At 35.1% G+C, this 21,772-nt stretch overlaps 1 protein-coding gene across 2 annotated transcripts in view; it reads right to left on the minus strand.

Annotated features, from left to right (window-relative positions):
- The window catches only part of LOC119153768 (adhesion G protein-coupled receptor A3-like), a 277,280-nt gene that overhangs the window by 135,232 nt on the left and 120,276 nt on the right, over positions 1–21,772 (minus strand). For both annotated transcript variants that reach the window (XM_037400601.1, XM_037400602.1), the window contains 3 exons: positions 17,079–17,292; positions 4,420–4,584; positions 861–1,059 (listed from right to left, as the gene is read on the minus strand). In XM_037400601.1, the coding sequence (XP_037256498.1) occupies positions 861–1,059; positions 4,420–4,584; positions 17,079–17,292 (578 nt within the window). The remainder of the gene's footprint in view (positions 1–860; positions 1,060–4,419; positions 4,585–17,078; positions 17,293–21,772) is intronic.

The following is a 21,772-nucleotide window of genomic DNA, read 5'->3' on the forward strand; positions in this document are numbered from 1 at the left end:
GCCATGAGGATAGTCAGCCATTTGTACAGGTTACCCCCAGAGGTTATGCAGCCTCCATCCTCACAGGTTTTAAAGAACTGAGTGATTGAAGCCCTGAGAAACCTGGCCTAACCTAATTGCTTACAGGAGAATGGACTGGATTCTAGAAACCTTCCTAATTATTTTTTTATCCTATAATTGCGCTGGCTGTCTTAACATAGTAATTATTCTTATTTAAATATGAACACTTCTGAAAACAAAATTCCTGTGGTGTTATCTAGCACTACGGACTGGGAAGAAATTACCAAGGAAACTGAAAGTTATAATAGTTAGTATGGAAGTTACAGGTCGGTACCATCCTCCATGCTGTTCCCTGTAAAGCTCTTTCTCATTAATTTCTATCTATTTACTTTTTATCTCATTCTCTCATTTACTTATCCATAAGAATCCACTGCATTTTTGGAAGACATCAAAAAGACATCCAAAAGTAGGCTTTATTTCTGTAGGTCTTTTAAATATATTCTGGACAATGGCAATGAGGAAAGGCGCTTCAGCTGACAAAACTCTGATACAGGACTTACAACTTTCTGATAAAAATGCATGAGGGGAAGATAAAGAAGGAACCGAAGTGAAGCACTGATGACCCTCCCAGCATTACTAATGGTCATCTAGGCTCCAGGCACAAAAAAAAAAAAGAAGCAATAAATATTGTGTCTTGTTCCTACTACTATTTCAATTACCAACCACACACATTTTTGTTACAGTAAAACATTCTGTTAAAACTCCAGCTATCCCAAACTTGTGGCTGAAGAGACATTGCTTGTGAGCTATTCAATAAAATCAGTACTAGAGAAAGCAAGCCCTGGATTTCATAACGTTACCTGACTAAAAGCATGAAGAACTTGAGTTACTTCTTGTGAATAAGGACATTCAGAATAGTTTTCTTCATCCCAATGTCCAGTTCGATTACATTTACGCCATGCCTTAGACTCTTCTGCGCCATTGTGAAAGGCAATGGAGTTAAATGAATACTGGAGACAGGGATGGTAAGCAGTTATCCCAGCCAAAGTTTTGGGCCATCTAGGAACAACATGATAGTATAAAATTACAACATGAAACTTCTTATTTGAAGGCAACTTACAATATAGCAACAATATACAGAATATATGAGAAAAAAGGCTATTTTAAATTTTACCTCATTATATTGTATAATAAATTACTTTGTTTCCTTGGAATATGTCAAAATTATACAGGTTCATATGGCTGGGCACACATTAATTCTGCATTAATTCCAGAAAGGTATTTGGTGTTGAGGAAAAAAATGGATGGCATTTTCCCTACTTTCATCTTTGCAGACTGCACAAAGCAGAGCAGTTAAGTCCATAAAGCAAAAAACCCCAAAACCTTGTTACTAAATGCTGTAAAAGGTAAATGCTCAAAATGTCCCTGACAATCTTTGCATTTTGATCCACCATTACAAAGCTTTCTTCACCACCCAAAAAGCAAAAATCCCTGAATGTATCAGAAACCAATAAACAACACTTCAGCAGAGTTTACATCTCATGGAGGAGGAAAGAACTGGGCCTCAAAAAATAACTATTTAGGTATATATGACTTATGTAGTGTGATTCCAAAACAGTCTTTGAAAACACACTGCAAATCAAGAGCAGCCAGAATTATTCTATTTAGCTCATGAGTCTATTACACAATACTCTTTTTCTGTATATCTGCTGCATTCTCTAGAACAGCGTAACTGGGATCTATTTCTTTTGATACCAAATCCATTGTCATTTCCTGACTAGTATGGACATAGCAGGATCAGGTAATTGGGAGAAATCAAAGAAAACCAGAAGCGTATCATCAGCAACTCAGCATGTCTGGAAAGGATGTGGCTTTTTAACTGCACTGATGTAATGACTGAACCCAATCAATCACAAAAATATTCTGCCTGCCCGTGAAGCCACACCTTGACAATTAACCTTTGCTCAAACACACTTATTAACCCCACTTAGTTACACAGGGGATGTCCATCTGGGCATTGTTACATAACATGTGGACAGGTTTTGGGCTATGTAAGTTTTTCTCATTTCAAAAAAAGGAAAGTTCAGAAGAAAAATACTTTTATATGTCATAGCTAATTGTCACTGGAATAAATCCATTTTGTGATGTAAAAACAGTTGACGCGAAATGAACCATGAAAGGAGCTTCACAAAAAATCAAAATATGTACAGTATTGCCTCTATGCTGAAATATTATTTTTAGTGAAACATTTTCACTAATGCATTTGGCCCAGGCTGAGTAGCAACTTACCTCAAAAGTAAAACTAAAGAGATAATTCTGAAACTAGAATTAGCAGAGGTAGCAGAATCTGGCCTTTATGAATAGGAATGATAGGACATAACAACATTACCATTTGCATTTCAGAATTATCTTAGAAGCCGGAAAATCAAAAATGAGCAAAATATGGCCATCATAGAGAAAAACTCAGTACAGAAGGCCATTTCATTTTGACTCACATTCACAGTGCCTAATTCTTACTGCAGTTGTGCAATTATAAATGCCACCTAGGCTGGTCAACTGAAATAACCACAGTTCCCTGACAGTTGATGCTTTTTTCCTCTTTTTGCCCAATAAAAGCACTGTTCTTTCTAGCTTTGCTTTTGTGGTTTAACTCTTTGTACTTACATACTCAATACGTTACCAAAACTTCAAAGACTTTTAAAGAAAAATTACTGGTGTGATAGCTGAATCTCTGAGGATAAATCCTTGGAACAATTTCAAGTGCTAATGCTGAGTTTGTACCTGATAAATTCTCTATAATTTTAAACCCATTCCCTCAAATTCCAGAAGAACTTATGGACTCAGCATCTTTTTGATATACATTTTAAAAATAAATTTATATGGATTTCCAGAAAGATGATTAATAGGGAGGGAAATGTGCTCTCCTGTTCTTTTGATTTACACAAAATGACAAAAATTCCCCTGGTGTTAGGTTGTGCAGTCTGCAGAATTCATATATACTTATTTATGAAGAAAAGGATGTCATTTTATGGCAAGAACATGAACTTCATAAAGTTGTCATCTAAAAGATTCAGTATGTGTTATCTGATAAGAAGTATATATATTTTAAAAGAACTAATTAAAATATATTTACGTATGTCCACTATGAGAAAACACAATGGCAGTTTTTGTGATGACAAAAAAAATCTACAGCTGAGATTGTTAAAGTTCTCTGATGGATTTTAATCCATATGTATGGATTAAATAGGTATATAAATATATGCTCAGCAAATGTGGTATACTCACTGGAACTGAGGTTAACACGTAATAAGATAGCTTTGTAGTAAAGAGAAAACAGATTGAGTTGGTTTCTCCATTTCTTTCTAACTCATTCCTTTACTTTTATTCAAACACAAGAAATCGTAGCAAAAGGCCTTTGAAAAAGCATTAAAGGTAACTTAAAAATGAAGAGAGACCTTTCAGGTCAGAAGTATTTGCAAAAAGTTCCAGCGTTTAAAAGAAGCTTCCTTTCTTGTCTACTTTTCCTTTCATGAGCAATTGGAGCTGAATTTTTATTGTAATTCACTCAGTAACAATTACATTCTTGATTTCTCAATGGGAATGCCATCATACATTTATCTTGTTGTCGAGAAGGTAATTATATTTTAAGAGATCTATGCATATCACTGAAGTATTTTAGAGCTAACTGAAAACAATATCAAATTCCACAGAATCCTTAGCTTTTTCTTCAGTTTATGAAGATTAAAATAAAATAAAAAAACCCCAGCATATTTAAATAAAAGTTAAATGAAAATTACATCTAGTCAACAAAATTGCGCAGATTGTAAGATTCAGATAGCAGGAGAGACGTGTTTTCTAATCATGTGAAATTTTTGGTGGAACTATGTGTGTCCTTAAGCTTATCTGAAATGACCTATTTGTTTTACTAAGTAGTTTTACTCGCTATTTTGATTCTCTTCAGTGAAATATTTTACTAACAGTTTTATACTATTTGTTACATCTAATCGCAGCTGAACAAAATCAGCAGAACTGGAACAGGTTAGAAAAGTACTGAAGATTTAATCTTCTGATATTTTAATGCGTGTTATCATATTCTATAATTCAGAAAAGACCAAGAACAATTTTGAACCCTCTCTCACTTAGCTGTAAAGTCTACATGCTTTGAAATCTTCTATAATCTCACACTGAGGAATTAGAAGATTCTCTGACTTTCAGAAACCACTTCTGCTCTTGAAATATAGCTGCCATTTCCCATAAAAATCACACAGTGCTCCTCCTTCCTACTATATTACATAAAATACTGTATTACATAAAAAAAAATGACATCTTTGTAACTGACACTGAAGTATCACGTAAGCGTGAATATGGTCTGTATCTACACGAATATATGAAACGCACTCCCAAACCAGAAAATCGTACCTGAAATCTCCTTTGTTGTTAATAACTCTTTCTGCAGGGCAGTAGGGTGCAGCCGTTTCAAGTACCACAATTTCTACTTGTTTAGTGCTATTTCCATAGGAATTTTTGACTAGACACTCCCAATCTCCTGTTGCATCAATGTCAATACTGGATAGGATAAGTTCACTATATAAAAAAAAAAAAAGATTAATTATTGTATATATTTAATTATATAGAGATCAAGTCATTGGTTTTCTGACATTTAACTTATCTTCAGAGGTTTTCTATGAAAATATAACCCCAGGTTTTGATCTACATTATTATAGGACAGACAATATGTGAGTAACTGGTATTTATGAGTGACTGGTATTAAGATTTTAGCAGTGCCAATTTGGACTGACCACTCAGATTGTAACAGACTATAACACAGATAAGAAATCATCACAATAGAATATCAATTATGCATCAATGCCCATTCTCCTTTCCCCAAATACTATAAAATGTTGGGTTTGCTGCGTAACCAAGCACTTGAAAGTCAGAAATGCATTTCAAGTTGACAATGCAACCAATCCACAGCAAATGCTTCCCTTCAGCTGCAATCGCAGCTCCTACAGCAGAATCTGCTGCTCTCCTGGTGGCATATGGGGAAAGGTTTCTAGCACAGCCATTGGCTGTGGAAGCTGTATATAATTTTCCTGATGAATGCAAAATGAGTTGAGGTAAATGGTGATATTTCTTTCTGTACTTTACTACTAATAAACTTTCTTCACACTCTCTTACACCAAATATGAAATGTAGTTATTAATATCAGCAAATTACAGTTGCATTAACTGTTTATATGAGTGTTAGGCAACATAGCAACCTTTTGTGGCTTCTCTTACAATACAAACATTGTGCATGACTGCACCACACCAATATTTAGCTGCCAAAGCTAAATATTCTGTGTAGAATTAGAGAAGGAGGAAATAATTTCAGAAACATTTAAAATTGTCTAGAACTGTTCTGGTTAGTATTTTCTATATATCTTAAATATGGCGAGAAGTTTCCCTTCATCTAACGGATGTAACCCAGGCCCTAATGAAGTCAATGATTAGTTTTTCAATTGACTTCATCAGGGATAGAATTTTATCTGGTTTCTGTAACTCCATAGATCTCAATAGACAAAAATAATGCTAACTACTATATTTTAATATAGCAGGCAATGTATTATATCTTAAATCTGCCATTGGGCTAGAAATAAATTTTACCACAGTTTTAAAGCAAGTGCAGCTTTTGAAAGTAGTTGAGAGAGGAAAGAAGCTCTTAATTATCTGAAAATATTTACTTTGCTTTACAGAAATGGCTCGTCTTTGAATATGTCTTGTGTTTTAGACAATTAGAAATTATGTGGCAAGAAACAAAGTACAGTCAGAAAAAGGGAGAAGGTACATTACAAAAACAGAAGCACAGAATGAAAAAAGTTACTAAATTGATTTCAAGTCTCTATTTCAACCAAAATCTTAAAAAAATCTACTTGTGGCCTTTGGCACTTTTGTAACGAGCTTGACATTTTGAAAGATATACACAGAATAATTATATATAATTTATTTTTATTTTTTTCTCTTTTAAACTTTTCTAAAAATTTCATCCCTTTTCAGTTTAAGCCTTTGTATATTATACATGCACTTTTATTAACTACAAGAAAGGATCTCCTTGTATACGGACTACTTCTGATACACATTAAAATAGACCACAATCAAAGCAGGAGGTAATTAGCCAGCCATGTACATAATTTTCCCTTTGAAACATGCATACAGTGAGGGATGACTTTCTCAAGTACTTACTACAGGACCATTATCTCAGTCCCCAGAAAACAAGCAAACCATGGGAAGCAGCCTTTACGTTAAATTGCTTCAGAACTTTTGTGTAGTTGTCCAGATATTCAGTCACATTTGTCATTACACAGTAACTTTAAAAATCTCACACTGTTCCTATTTATCATGGCTTGGAGTTCCAAGTACCTCATAACCCTCTATTTCACATGTTAGTGAATTCTAACATGTATTTATTGCAGAAAATGCACAAAAAGCATTACTAGCCATTCTCAGAGTAGTTGAATATTTTCATATAGAAAGAAACAATTGCTCTCTTAAGAAGTGTCAGATAAGAAAGTCCAGTAACAGCAAACTCTTACCTAATGCTTAATACATCTTTTTACATTCAGGTTGAAATATTTAAGTGAAATTAGCCAGCTGATAACAAAAGTTAATTAAATCTTCTCTTTCATATGTCACAACAATCTCACATAATCTTTATAGACAGCTGAGAAAGAATATATTTCTAGAGCTTATGAAAAGAATTATCCATAAAAGCTCTTTTTCACTGAAACAATAGGCAGAATATTCACCTGCAGCATCAAGACCCGAAGACTTCCCAACTGAATAGGATGTATGATAGATGCACTGATCTTTTGATATATTTCCTATAAAATATCTATACTTATTGTTAACAATACAGATTTGGTAAAACTGGGAGCCATGGTGATTTTAGGTCAATACAATACTTGAGCATATTATCAGTTTCACAGGTAATCAATATAAGGATAAATAAATATGAAGAAAATTGGTACATTTTCCATTAAATTGCCGAAATGTGTTCTGATGCAAATTTATCTGCTGCTAAACAAATCTCCTGTCATTAGATGAAGTTTCCCAGTTTCACAGACAAATATTCACTGATACATGACTGTCGCTTCTGGTAGAAACACAATACTTGAACACTGGTTCAAATTCTCTAAAACGATTAGTAAATCTTTACATTCACATTTCAATCTTCTATGTCCCTTTCTTCAGATGGTGAACCAAAATAAGCCAGAATAGGGTTATTCAATACAGAAGAAGCTGTATAATGACTAGAACATGGACCTGTCTTCTGAATTGCCATCTGGCCACTGTAAATGATGCATTCATTTTTATTCCTCCAGGAATATTTTGGATAGCAAACCCAATGGTGAAACTGTTCATTTACTTACCATCTGGATATGACAAATGATAAATTGATTTTATACCCCTGGAGAATTTGGGGGACTGGAGTAAAATAAATAAATAAATAAATAAAATCTTTTAATTCTCAAAAAGAGCAGTCAAGTTGATCCTTTAACATTTTCTCCACTTATAATCCTTGATAACTTCACAGTCTCCTTGATGACTTCACAGTCCTGGCAGACCAAAAGGAAAGGGTGGGCCTGTATAGAATTTTAAACCTCTTCATAAAGTTTTCTAGGTCAGTTACGTATTTTAAGTCTTGGCACTATTACATTAGCATGCCCAGAAATTCCATTGTTTTTCTTGCTCTTAGCAGAAAGGCATTCTCAATCTCTCTTGGCCATAGCAACAAGTCTTAATAAAAGTCAAGAACTCTCTCGAGACCTGAGAACATGGCAGGACTCTCTTGTTTAGAAGCTTGACAAGAGCACAACAGAATTAAGAGAGGATGGCACCTTTGACTGTATAATTTTCTTGATTATCCTGTCTCACAGTAGCTAATAAACACCAGGCCACAAAAGAAATGATCTTGCCTCTACTATGCAGCTTTCCTAAGGACGGAGTATGTCAGAAAGAGTTCCTGCTCCCTCTACATTAGCAATCATATCCCACTTCTCAGAGGTGTGATAGTTGCTACTTTTCTGGAAATTTTTGACCTACCAAGACACAAAACAAAGTCCGACACTCATGAGATGATGTCAAAGCAAACAAAGTCTGAAGACTGCTGCCTGATGAGAACAAAAGAATGACTAACAAGCTTTTCTCAAGTTTTCTTTTGAAATTATAGTGGCCTTCTCAGTAAAAACACTGAAAGGAAGAAAGAGAATATACATGTTTCTTTTTTGTACTGTGAAATTTCATGCATGGTAGGATTCCTTTTTCAAATGTGATGACTGACATATTGAAAAATTAATTAAGCCATACAGCTGATGCAATTGCTTGAAAAAGTTGTTATAGTATTGAACAGAAGCCTGCGGCATTTGTCATTACAAAAAGAGGAACCATAATACAGGCAGAAGCCTCAGTCATGTAATCAAGTAACCTATGACAATAGTTTTTTATTTGAGGGATAGTTTTTCATTGTTACATCTATGCATAACTAACTAGACAATCAGAAGTAGGTCTCATTATGCAAACTTACTCAACCATGTCCTGAAGTAATACCTTAGTGACATTTACTGTATGCCCCAACAATTATCTGCATGCCAGGAAACAGAGTATAAAGAGGTGACTTTAACACTATATTTTGACTGACTTTCCACAAAAAACATTTAAAAGTCTGACTAAGACTTGGGAAGAAACAACAGCTTTTCCTGGAGAAAAATAAAAATTAATTACTCAAACACAGATAACATTTAGGTTTGCTCATATTCTTCTTCAGACAGATAAATCATGAATGCTTTTCTATAGCTCACGCAGAAGGCCTGCATCCAACCCATACCACCTCGCATTATTAATATTAACACAAAATTTTTAAAATCAGTGTTGGTCTCCACAGTACACTGCTGCTTGGAATACAGTTTTTCACAGGGGATATAAGGTTAAAACATGGAAAATGAAGAGAGAATGTGTAAATCTAGGCACTTTAATTGAACTTGAAATTGCTAGTCTGATCTCTCTGACATTACTTATTTACCCATGAAAGAAATAGCTTTAGAAGGCTGATGGCCTTTAAAGAAAGCTTGTGTCCAGGTAACAGCAAGAGAAAAGGAAAATTAAAGATTAAAGTTGCTACTCATTTTGTATTAGATGTCTAACAAATATTTTCCAATGTAATCAATTTGTCATACTCATAGGAAATTCAATACATATGATTTTCTTTTTCTTCTGATTGACAATAAAAACAAAGCATAACTTACCGTATAATACCATCTGCAGCTACCCAAGAAACATAATATGCTATAACATACTTTTACTATGATTTGCCTATCAGCTAATTTGTTCACATCAATACTCTAGGACCGTGACAAGTTACACTTGACTTCAGCGATGCCAATGGAAAGGACCTAATTTTAATGACAATATATTGACAGAAAAACCCCAAAACCTACTTCCAAAATGGGAGAAAAGACCTATATATCAGTTAGCAAACTACCTCACTTTGTTTCCTTTATATTGCTCAAATTACTTCAACTGAAATGCAAATGTTCAAAAATATTGTCACAGTCTATTTACATAACAAATATTATCCATTTGTTATGTAAACATTTGCCTAGCAGTGAGATGTGTTTTCTACACATGGATGTCAAGTAATCGGTGACCTACATTTAGATGCCATCAATTTGTTTCTTAAAACTGAGAAAACAAACACTACTAGTATTAGAGTGACTCTACTGAATCATCTTCAGAAATGGAGTCAGAAACCTAAATAGCTCTACGACATACCACAACAGGTTTAGTCTATTGTATGACCTTCTCTCTCTCATTGAGCTTGTCAAGTACAGATAGACTACCAGCTACTGCACTGCATTGAAGGGTGTGCATAAAGATGTTTGCATTTATTTTCATACTCCCCCTGCCCTAGAGTCAATACATGCCAAACTAGTTAGCTGAAAACTTAAAGTGCGGAGAGAAAAAAATGTATCAACAGCTCTAGAGCACGCAAAGCTTTGTCTTGCTGAAGAAACCTTCATACAGCTGGCAGGTCTGTAACAGCACAGTGCTAGAAAACTATCCAAAGAGAGTACACCTGGGCCAGGGCTTATTTAAAGTACTTCATGAAACAGTTGTCTATCATCGAGCTGCTTTGTCAGTTGGTGAAAGATTTAGGGATGCTCAAATGTGTTTATTGTTCTTAATTTTGTTCTACCAGCAAACTGCTTGCCTGCAGGATGTATGTGACCACAGGATGTAACAGCAGTCTCCTGGGGAAATGGTGCTACACCTGCTGTATGCCTTTCGTCTCCCCTTAAGTAGCCTGCATCCTGCAATGTTATATCCAGAGGAAGCCTTATTTCATTAGCATAACTCTCGTGATCTGTACACTATCAGAGGTTCTTAGACAAAAAAACACTAAGACAAGCAGCACAATAGCCAAAATTACATTAAAAGCTTCTAAAGTAAAATATTCCCCAGATGATTCGGAAGTATTAAACACTTATGACAATTCTTGATCATATGATTACATGCCACTGGGACCAGCAAAACCCCAACCCTACATGAAAGAAAACAAAACCCGCAACATTAATATTACAGTTTCAAATTATTTACCAAATGCACACTACTTTGACAGAATTTTCCACTCTTCCTAGTCAGTGGTGACAATACAAATGTAGAAATTAATTATTTCATGAATACTTTATAGGATAGAGCAATTGTATATTAGGGCTAGAATACTGACCTGTTTTATTTGCTGACCTGCAAGAAATTTGGAAAGATCTAAAAAGGAGGTAAGACATAGCAGATTCCTACACAAGAACTTCAGGAACAACCTCTAGTTTTTCTCCAGTGTATAGTGTATCTCCAACATTGTAAACTTTATTTTGTGATGGCCAAGAGTCATCTAATCAAAATACCATAAAAAATTAAAAGTAAGGTTGTTTTATCCTATAGGGAGAAAGAAGGGGAGGGCCTGGGACCATCATGCTGATGGAGTAAAAATGCTTTCTATAAGTCCATAAGGAGTATGTCCTATAACACACTTTCTGTGTTGAATAAACTGAAATACATGAAAAGTAAAAAGTAATTCAGTTATTTGTTTTAATATTTCTAACGTGTTTTGCTTTAAATAAATGGATTGTTTCACCAGTACCTAGGGTGATTGACCTGGTAGGAGGAGTACATCAGAGTCTACACATAAGTCAGAATTGCTCTGATCATCACAGCTGATTCACACAGCTACAAACTATGACCTGGACTGAGAGAAAATGTATAATTATACCTTACGGTGGTGTTGACAGGAAAAGTAATTTTAAAAAGGTCAGTCCTGAGATGTTCAATCCAAACTGGTGCTGCAGTGCAGCATCTCCTCAGCTGTACAGCTGCAGCTGTTTGAAGGGCCACCACATTAAAATCCTTCTGGCCCTAAAAAGTCAAAGCAAAACTCTACTGATTCCCCCTTGTGGGGGGAAAGCGTAAATTTTTGTTCATAGTACTGAACATTTCATTTCAGTGGTGTAGATGGATGGACCCATACATAGCTGCAGGAAGTAAGCAGAGATGGAAATGAGACGTCAAAATTTTGTGCAAGGCATCTTCATCTGGTCTCAACATCAAAAGAAGGATACTCTCTTCTTCAAGAAGTTCTTCAAGGACTCAAAAAATTTTTTTACAGTTCTGACTTACTATTTTTCTAGGGTTCTCTTATTCTATCAGACAAAAATACTTACATATATTTTCTGTGCAAATATATATTTCTCAATAAGAAGTTACACAAATTAAGCCTACAGTTTTTGACACAGCACAATTCTTCCATAATGGTTTATTCCTTTAATGGTAGAGAGTATCACAGTTGCTGCTTTCTTTTCTCATAGTATCAGTGTATTTTTCCACAGGTTATATTTTAAATTATTCTCTAAACTGATAAGTAGGAAAATTGTCATTGAGTTTTATTCAGATAATTGAAAGACTTTTGGAGAAAAAGCCTAAATTTAATTAATCTTCCAAATTTATTTCACATGAAGATTCTCTTAATCTCAGATAATGAAACCCTTAACCTGTGCATTTCATATTCTGCAATCATTTTAAATATTATCGTCCTGACTGATATACGAGAAAGTTGCTGGTAAAGCTGCACCTGTCACTAGTCCTTTGCTGCCTACAGTGCCTGAAGTAAGCCGTAGACCATTGACTACAGGGTTTGAAGTAATCTCAAAACAATAAAGAAACATTGATTTACAATTTAAATGCTTATTTAGCTTCATTTCTTTCCTAACTGCTCGACAACTAAGGGTCAGACAGAGTCAATTAGATGAACCAACAAAATATCAGCACTAAACAATTTCTGCCGATTTCCCTGGGCTTCTCAGTATGACCCGTAGCTGCTTCTCTCCAAATACTCATGACAGTACAATATAAAGCCATTATAAAATACCTGCATTTCTGAATCAGTTCTTTGGATCTGTCCTAACATTTATTTTGGTTCATCATGTGCAGAATGAATCTCCAATATTTTGCCATGATTTGGCCCAACCTAGCAACACACTCATCAGTGATGTACCACCTTGAGACAGTTCTTTAACTTGTACCAGTCCAAACCACTGCTGCTCGGCTCCTATATTTTCCAAGTGTATTCTTACCACAAACTATTAAAACTGTTCAGGGGTCATTTGGAGACTTTCCACAAAATACAGGCATAGAATTTCTGCCTTTCTCCCAGAAGTTCTGGAAGTGTTTTGTTCTTTGTTACAAGGAATGCCTGTCTGGATGTCAAACTTGTCATGATACCACCTGTCTACTCCTGGAATCATTTTTCCTTCTATCATCATCCTTAAACAATCCTTACTCTTTCAGTGAAACTGTCTCAACCAAATTCCAAATTCTATACTAATAGCTTCTGTGATCATTTCATACACTTAAAAATTATTAATTGGACTCAAAACCCTCTTTAGATTACAAAAGTTATGATCAAAATTTTTAATCCACAAAATTTCATTCCTTTTTATTTTTTTCCTAGTTTCTTCACTATTAGAGTACAAGTGGATCATGATTTGAAACTCTCTCTTGCTATCAGACATTTACTTTATGGATGGAAGTTTTGAAGCTTTTCACATAATCACATACCTCTAAAAGCAGCTTTCAAAAATTAATATACACATTTTATGTACAAATTTTTAAATCTATTTTTTACTCTTGCTCCTATCCTTGTTACACCTAAAGGATCAGATGGAGTTCCATATTGTCTTATCTTGTACATTACTATTTCTATTTACTTTTGACCATCCTATATTGGCATTGACTGCTGTCAGAATGTGAGGAAGCACTATGATGCTTTGCACTATTTGATGCTTTAAAACAATGTGGATTCTTAAGCTTAACTTTTGGTTTGGTTTAAGCACCCTGTATTCAGCAGCCGCATTTAGAAGACTGAAATACTTAGGACAGAATTTAAAAGAAAACCACTGTTTGTGGGGGACCACAGTTAAGACCTAATAGACCATTTCCAGTGGCAAATCTACCTACATAACAAAAATTTCATCTGAAAAACACTTCTGATACTGTTATCATATGTTTAGTTGAGAGCATTTTAGTTTCTCCAGCTGTAGCGCTCCTTTTTATGGGTTCTTAACTTTCTGCACAGTTTAATGTTTTCAGAAGGAGCATGTGTGAACTGTAATGGTCCCAGAGCAGCCATTACAGCTGTCAGAGGCGTAAGCACTGCTAAACACTCTATACACAAGTATTTACTGAATAGAACTAAAGACTTTAAAATTGTCATTATAGCCTACGTGGTAAATAAGAAATTTCCTGAAAATTAAAGTCTCTCTACTGCTGCAGAGTTGCTTCATTCAGAAAGTGAAAATATTTTCCTTTTTTAGTTTAATATTCTAATAACTGTCCTGCTGGCCTCTGCACACATTGAAGCGGAACAGTGGGGAAGTTGGGAGAGATGCTGTGCTGCAGAGGATCAGACCTAATCTGCCTTCTCTGTGGCTTCAGGGATATGGATTGTTTCATTGCTGCATATTGTGATCAAACTGATAATCTAGTAGTACTCCAGGCTTAAGAAATTAGGCTGTCTTCATGGAAACACAAGTAACAACTTCAGCTATATCCATTCACAGATGACAGGAAATTAGTTGCATATCACATTTACATTTTCATGTATGACTATGACATTTATACACAGGCATAATGACAGAAAATTCAACATGAGCAAAATCAAATATTATTATCATTGGCAAGACATGGTAAATGCGAGCTAGCAGTAGAATTGAAAACACCCTCTCAAGATCTTCTATAAGGGAATACTCTTTGCCAAGAAAAATGTCACAGGCTGAAATACAGTTCAAAACTTTAGTTTAATTATTGTAACAGAAACATTTATTTTAGTTTATTCTGCTTTATCATAGGAGACAAAAAATACACATTTGGATATTTTATCCTTCTACTGTGCCACTTAATAAAACAGAAGGGTTTAGTATGATATTTGTGTTGTAAATCCACTTCCAGAAATATCTGGAACTACCCAATAAAATAACCATCTAAAAATGTTTGAGTAAGCAGCTTTTGAAACAGGACTACACCTCTTTGTTCAACACTAGCTTCAGAAATCTTTAAATTGCTAAGCAGCACAAGCCAAAGCCTGTCCTTTAGTGCAATCACAGAAAGCCACAGACAGTGGACATTTTCTGTAAAGAGTAGGTATAGGAAGGCAAAATATGACACTGTAAGAACTGATTTTAAGTGACTTTTATTTTTACTCCAAATCCTATACTTAACATATGATAACCTCAGGGAGGCGTAGCCTTTCTGATGTCTCACAGTGCTGTGATTTAGCCTTAAGAACTATCACAAATTGGTGTGTTATAGCATGTACCAAGCATATTAATACAAAGTATTGTAACATGTAATAAACATGCTATTACATATTATTTTAACATATAATAATAATTATATAAATGGAGTTTAGTATGCATGGTCACGATGATGGGATTAAAATTAAAAAATGCTGAAGACAGTTTTTACAATCATAACTTGACCAATGTTTTCTCATTTTCAACATGAGACTGCAGTAACATCTCTAATTTACAAAAAATCATTGACTTCAAAATTGTGTGGTTTTTAAAAGCTAGTTTGAAAAGTATAGGTGTGTCATGCCTTTAGTAAGTTAATTTTGATCAGCCCCTTGATCAAGGCAGAGGCATGACTGCTTGAGTATTAGTATTTTTCACCGTATAAGGACAACACTGTACAGTAAATGCAGTGTTGATGCTCTACTATATTGTGAAGTGAAACATATAGCTTAAATGAGCAATTAAGATGTTGTATGCTTTTAAACAGCAGTTGAAAGATTTTGAGTTTAATTCAAAAAATATTTTGTCTCATTTTGACAGTCTGTACCACATACCTTCAACAAATCAAACTGTTTTTCCAGTCTATAACAGCAAATGTGATGACATATTTGTAAAACATTTTTTCTGACTAACTGGTCCCAGTGCATACTGCAACATGAGCATCAAGGTCACCTATTTAATGGCACAGCAAATGAGGGAGGTAGCAGATCAACCATCCTTATCAAAATACTGCTGTAGTAGACAATGATTTTTATTTTATACTATGACAAAAAATGAAGCAATATAAGGTAAAATTCAGTCAAGCTACTTCTAAACTAGCTTTTTAAAAAGGATAGCTGTTTTGAAAAAGCATTTCTCATTACTATGCTTTACAAATTGCTTATAGCGCAAATTATAATTTAGTTGAAAAATATAAAGAGGTGATTAACAGCATGTCTTTTAATTTTGAGATCATGGAAATAAGAAGAACATGCTTTAATTTAAGTGGCTCATCAGTTATAGACTAGCTCATGCACTTGGCATTACCATACTAATTGGTCTAATAGTTTTTTTCATTATTTGCTATAGCCATACACATTGGTATTAGAAGGAAAGCCAGTAGCTGTGAGAATAGATCTACGCCTCTAGATCTACCTATAGGACTCAAAAAGGGGTCAGATAATGAGTGAGTAGAAAAAATTAAAATCAATAAAGATGACAGACCCCAGTGGAGAGGAATTAATTTGATTCTCTTCATAACTTTCATTTGATAGTTCAAGAAGCATTTCAGGTCAATTATATTAATAGAAACTGGTTGACTGAAGAGATGTTAATGATGATCCAGAGCTAATTAGCATAGCTATTTTCACGCCATCTTCTACAAAGAGAAAGGCAGAAATTGGACACAAATTCAGACTCTTTTTTTGATCAATGATGGAAATTGGCAGAGGACAAAAGGATGTGTGCAACAGCTTGTCAGCTTTTAGTGTTAAGCCAATACTCTATAACGAAAGACAAAAATAAACACAGACATTTATAATAATTTGTTAAATAAGATTTAAAAGGAAAAACTGAAACAAAACCGGAATGATACAGTCATTGCCAAATATTAGTTGTTAAATCTTTTATAGAAGCCTATTTGACTTCATTCCTCTTGCTTTTTTCACATCCGCAAAGGTTTCTATAGATCTCTGTGCCTCTCAAGCACACAGGGGCATACAGATGGTAAAAGTCATAGAAAGTTGCAAAATACTTTAATGTAAAACAAATATGAGATTATCTAACTAAAGAATATAAGATCCAGTATTTTGGAACCTACAAAAATTAATCCAAGCCTTCTAAATTGATATTTCTTCATAGACAGATCACAATTCAAGCTTCTAGATGGTGTCAGGAAGAAGTAGTTTGGCTGTAATTCACTATATGTTACTGCAGCTGTTTTAAGTTCAGTTTCTTCTCATGAATTACTGTATAACAGACTGTTTTTATCTGTTTCAAAGTCATAGTGTCTCAAATCTGGATACGCAGACACAAAAAATATGATTTGGAACCACAGTCATTTATAGCCATAAAAATCTCTACCTGTGTGTGTTCAGATTCAAGCATGCAATTGAATTGCTTCAAATAAAACTCTTCCTGATGCATGTTTTAATGAGATTTCTTGCAAGTGTTAAATATGTTCACCTTGCCTACAAGTCTGACTATAACAAGAGGCATACATTACCGTGTAATTAAGCAGCAGTCGTGAATGATGCTGTCCTCCACAAATATGCCGCTCTCCTCATCTGTTTCAACCAGGCGACCAGCATGGAACCAATGTACTTGGGTAGTATTGTCAACATATGTTGCAGTACACTGAAATGGCAAGCGGTCTCCGTGGAACACCACTTGTCTTTGTGATGGGATCAGCTCAAAAAGAGGAAGTTCCAGAGGCCCAGCTGCAGGGAAAACAAAAACGAAACCGAAAAATAGGTTAAAAAAGTAAATTCCTCCCTTAAGAGTATTGTAAAGTGAACTAATTGTATACAATTCTAGCTTCCTAGATCTTCACATTAAAGCACTAATATAAAAGATCTGCCCAGAAGCTAACCACGTAAGTCTGATCATGTTGTCAGTTCTAGAGATCACACTTCCTTCATTGGTGTGAGTCCTGATAATTACAGGATTACTAGAATATCTGCAGAAAACGGGTTTCACAGAATAGTTCATAGAATGAGAATGACTGAGGTTGGAAGGGATCTTTTGAAATGCTCCAGCCTAGCCTCCTTCTCAATGAAGGATGCTTTACTACAGAGGTATATAGAACACACACACACACACACACAGCCTTCCAATTAAAGAAAAAATACAGTTATTAATATAGGTACAGTTAACATTTATAAGACCACTTCACTGTCAGTGGATGAAATTCCTGCTGTGCTCCAGAATGGAAGTTACTCACTCTAGACAGCCTAAACCAGGGGTCCTCAAACTTTTTAAACAGGGGGCTGGCACGCAGATGAAGTGGCAGGCAGCCATCTGCGGCTGCTTGGTCCCCCCCCCAACCTCCGGCAGGAGGGGGGTGTGTGTGTGTGTCTGTAAATACCAGGGGCTGGATTGAGAACCCTGGGGGGCCGTATCCAGCCTGTGGGCCGTAGTTTGAGGACCCCTGGCCTAAACTATCTCATATGCCTGGGTTTTGAGTGATATAATAATAAGGCTAATAACAAAAGTTAAACTTTCCCCTGAATTTCAACTGTCCCCATGATTTTTCATATCGCTGTCCTTTCTGTCTCTTCCACAAGTCCTCTTTACTCTCTAGATGTTTACTCAACATTAAGTATTTATCTAAATAGCTCTTTTACTTTTTAATAGTGGAGTACATTTTACCATCTTTTTTTAATGAATTTTCTCTCCTGTCTTTCCCCAAGAAATATCCCCGTAATGAGGATATTGCATATTCTAAGCAGAATATTACAAGGACCAGCTGCAATAATCACATATCCAAATGCCTAAACACAATTAAAAAAATAAATAACATTATAAATTTGGAAGGTATATGTATTTTCGACCCTGCCGGAAGTCTGCTAATTTCATGCATTTGACAGTGATTGAAGGCTATTTCCTTCAGTCCTACAGTCTCTGTAGAGACTGAATATATAGACAGCATTTGTTTCTTCCATTTTTATTTCTGGATCCTGAAACTACCTTAACACAACTTCTGTAAAATATTTTCTGTACATTATACATTATGCTATTTCTTCAAATCAGTAGCCAAACATTGAAAAGGAGCATTTTAGGTAACTGAAATGAGGCTCTACATCTAAAGAAAGAAGATCAACTTCTATGAGATAATAAGGAATAAATGGAAAACCTTATTTACTTGTTTTCTGATATAGTCTTCTGAGGCAGGGGAAGAAAATTACACCTCTGATACTTCTTTATCATTGTACAAAATGCTAATGGTAGTGAAAATACTAAAGACTCACAAATGTGACTGATGAACACGTTACCGTGAACATCCTGCACAACAGTTCCAAAAATACAAGCTTTTCACCTCAGCCTACAATGCCAAAACAGTGACTGAGCCCAGGTCACTTTGTAATTTCACTACTGCAATCTCTTTTTAGGCAAAATGCCTACAGTCTTGCACCTTGGAAATTCTTCTACCTTGATGAGGAGAGAGCATTTTTAAGCTAGATCTTCCTCTCCCTTATTTTTCTTCTGTTTTCATTTAAAGGCCTTTCATCATTAATATCTATCCAGCCTACAGGGTTGTCAGCTGAAAGGTCACACTTCCACATTTTTACCACTAGGAACTATCTCAAACATCTATTCTTTTGACAAGTACTTTAACGTGTTTTTTTTTTATTTATTTCACTGCTCACCATCTTATCTTCCTTAAACTTTCTCCTCAAAATCCGCCATTGCCCATAATAAATACAGATGAACTTAACCATGCCTAACAAGATTGCAAGCCATAATCACTGATTGTACAATTGCTAAAATTTGTGTTCCTCTCCTTACTTAGCATACCACCCTAATAAGCTTCTTTAAGTCATTCAGATGTCTTTGGAACACTTAAATAGTGAGAAGCTGTATTTATAAACCTAGCTTTGGGCCCTGAATACTACTGGGTAATTTAAATATTAAACAGTATATTCATCACTTGCTTCGAATAAAAAGTGAGTGGGATCATTTCTACATTTTTACAGAGGAAGAATGCTGGCCAGGAAGATACACAGGATCTGTACATGAATGAATATGTGATATTGCTGTCCGGGAGAAGCACACAGTGGGTTAAGGGGCTAGCTACTATGTGCTGAAATGCTGGAAGTCTGCTACTGAAATGTGGCAAGTCTGTGACTATAAAGGGCAAAAATCCCTCCTTAGTTGTGTATACATCCTGCAGTTTGTCTTATTGCTCCTATTATTTGTGGACATGGATGCGCTACTAAAAATTTCTTGAAACATACTGAGTATTTTTACATGATTTTTGGCTTCTAACTAAAGAGAAAGTGAAACAGACTAACACCTCATTCATAATAGCTGCAGGCTTGGTCTCAGGCATTTACATTAAAGGTTTTTAGTAGAAGACGGAAAGAACGTCTCCAAAAGGTTGCATGCTTTGTGTTGCATTATGAAGTCAATTACGGAATATAAGGAAAAGTTCTAGTGTGGAAATTTAGCCATAATTAATGGAATGATTATAAAAATGGCATCCAGAAAAATTAAACGTACTGTCACAAGTACAACAGCAATATATACTACTCACAGAAATAATTTCTCGATGAATGCAGTAATTTTTAACTGAGAATATTGTCAAATGGTTTTGGTCATGCAGTGAGTGACACATTGTGTCATGAGGCTATGAAGTAATAAAAGTGCAAGCTACAGTATCAATATTTCTTAAGTCAAGCTAAATAACTTGCCTGGCATATGAATGTAGTGTTACATTACACTATCACTTTGAATTTATCTCTGTCTTTATAGCTGGTCTCTAAGGCTCTTCTGTTACCCCTTCTGTTGCTCAGCCTTGGGAATCACTAAACCCAGAAATGAAGTGGGAATGAAGTGTTCTGTACAGATTTTGTCAATTAATGATCAGAAGTATATGAACACACCCCCCCTTTTTTTTTTTTACTGCAGCATACCAAAAAAGCAGAAAATGATCCTGTGATTGACATCAGGCATATCAACAACATACTCATTTTCTTTTTCTTTGCAAATCCTTCCAGCTACCAGCAAAGATGCAAAGCGAATGAAACATGCCTTTGGTTTACCCTCACACTAGGATATCCTTCTGACCAGCTGAATCCTTTGCATATGTACCTATTTGGGTTGATCAAATTGCCAAATAATGCTGCAAACTCATTTTCAAAGTGAAACTACTAAAATTTCAATGGATTATGACATTTGCAGACCATGGAAGTACACTTAAGTACTTCTGCAAAACATCTGCTTTTAATCTTTGTGATGTCCACAAAAAATGATTACCAGAGCTAATCTTCAGTTGTTTTCCAGGGATAATCATGATTTAAATGACTGAGGCTGGTTCTGCAACTATTACTTATGCAAAAGTTCCAGTTGACTTCAGTGACACAGCTCAGAGATATAAGGATTAATTGCATCAATAAGAGTTTCAGGATTAGGGCCAATACCCTTTATCCTGAATGGCTATAAAATGGTTGTATAGTTCCATCAGCATCAGCTGGAAATACTTATTTTTAAATCCATAATCCAACAATCTTTCAAATTCAGAACAAAAATAAAAGTATTTACTAATGCTGTGCACACGTTTTCAAGCTTGACTTTCAGAAGTAAGAAATTCTGAAAGTATTTGGAATGATTTGGCATTGATTTGACACCACTTGAAACATAAGAGCTCTGGCAAGCATATCCCTACCCAACAGAAATTTCAATTTGATTATGTGATTACTAAAGACTAAATTGTGATTATTAAACTGTTATTACAATATATATATATCATCTCTGATGCTCATAAGTATGCATGTGTGTAAGTGTGTGTGTATGGCAGATACAATAGCCTCATAAGATTAAAATTAATTTACAGTTTACTGTTGTATCCTGGGAAAGGAGGGAGAAATTTAGGGGGATTTTATTCATTTAATTTTTACACACATGAAACATACTCTAAGATTATCCTTCCAAGACAATCCATTCTGCTGCCCTCGAATTTGGAGCCAGCACCACCATGGTGTGACTCACCTATAGGCATTTAGATTAAGGGCTGATGCATTTTTACAGGCTACCTGTCCTGTCTCTCTCTAGCCAACACTAAACGACAACTGTGGCAGAGCACCACAGGAATCACTGATTGCAGCATGAATCCAAAGGTCTAACCCATCATTACAGTAATTACATCTTGATCTTTCACTTCTCAGCAGAAAAGGGTTTTGTTGACTGAAGGCCAGATAC

This window comes from Falco rusticolus, chromosome 9 (assembly GCF_015220075.1).
Source record: "Falco rusticolus isolate bFalRus1 chromosome 9, bFalRus1.pri, whole genome shotgun sequence".
Classification (NCBI taxonomy): domain Eukaryota; kingdom Metazoa; phylum Chordata; class Aves; order Falconiformes; family Falconidae; genus Falco; species Falco rusticolus.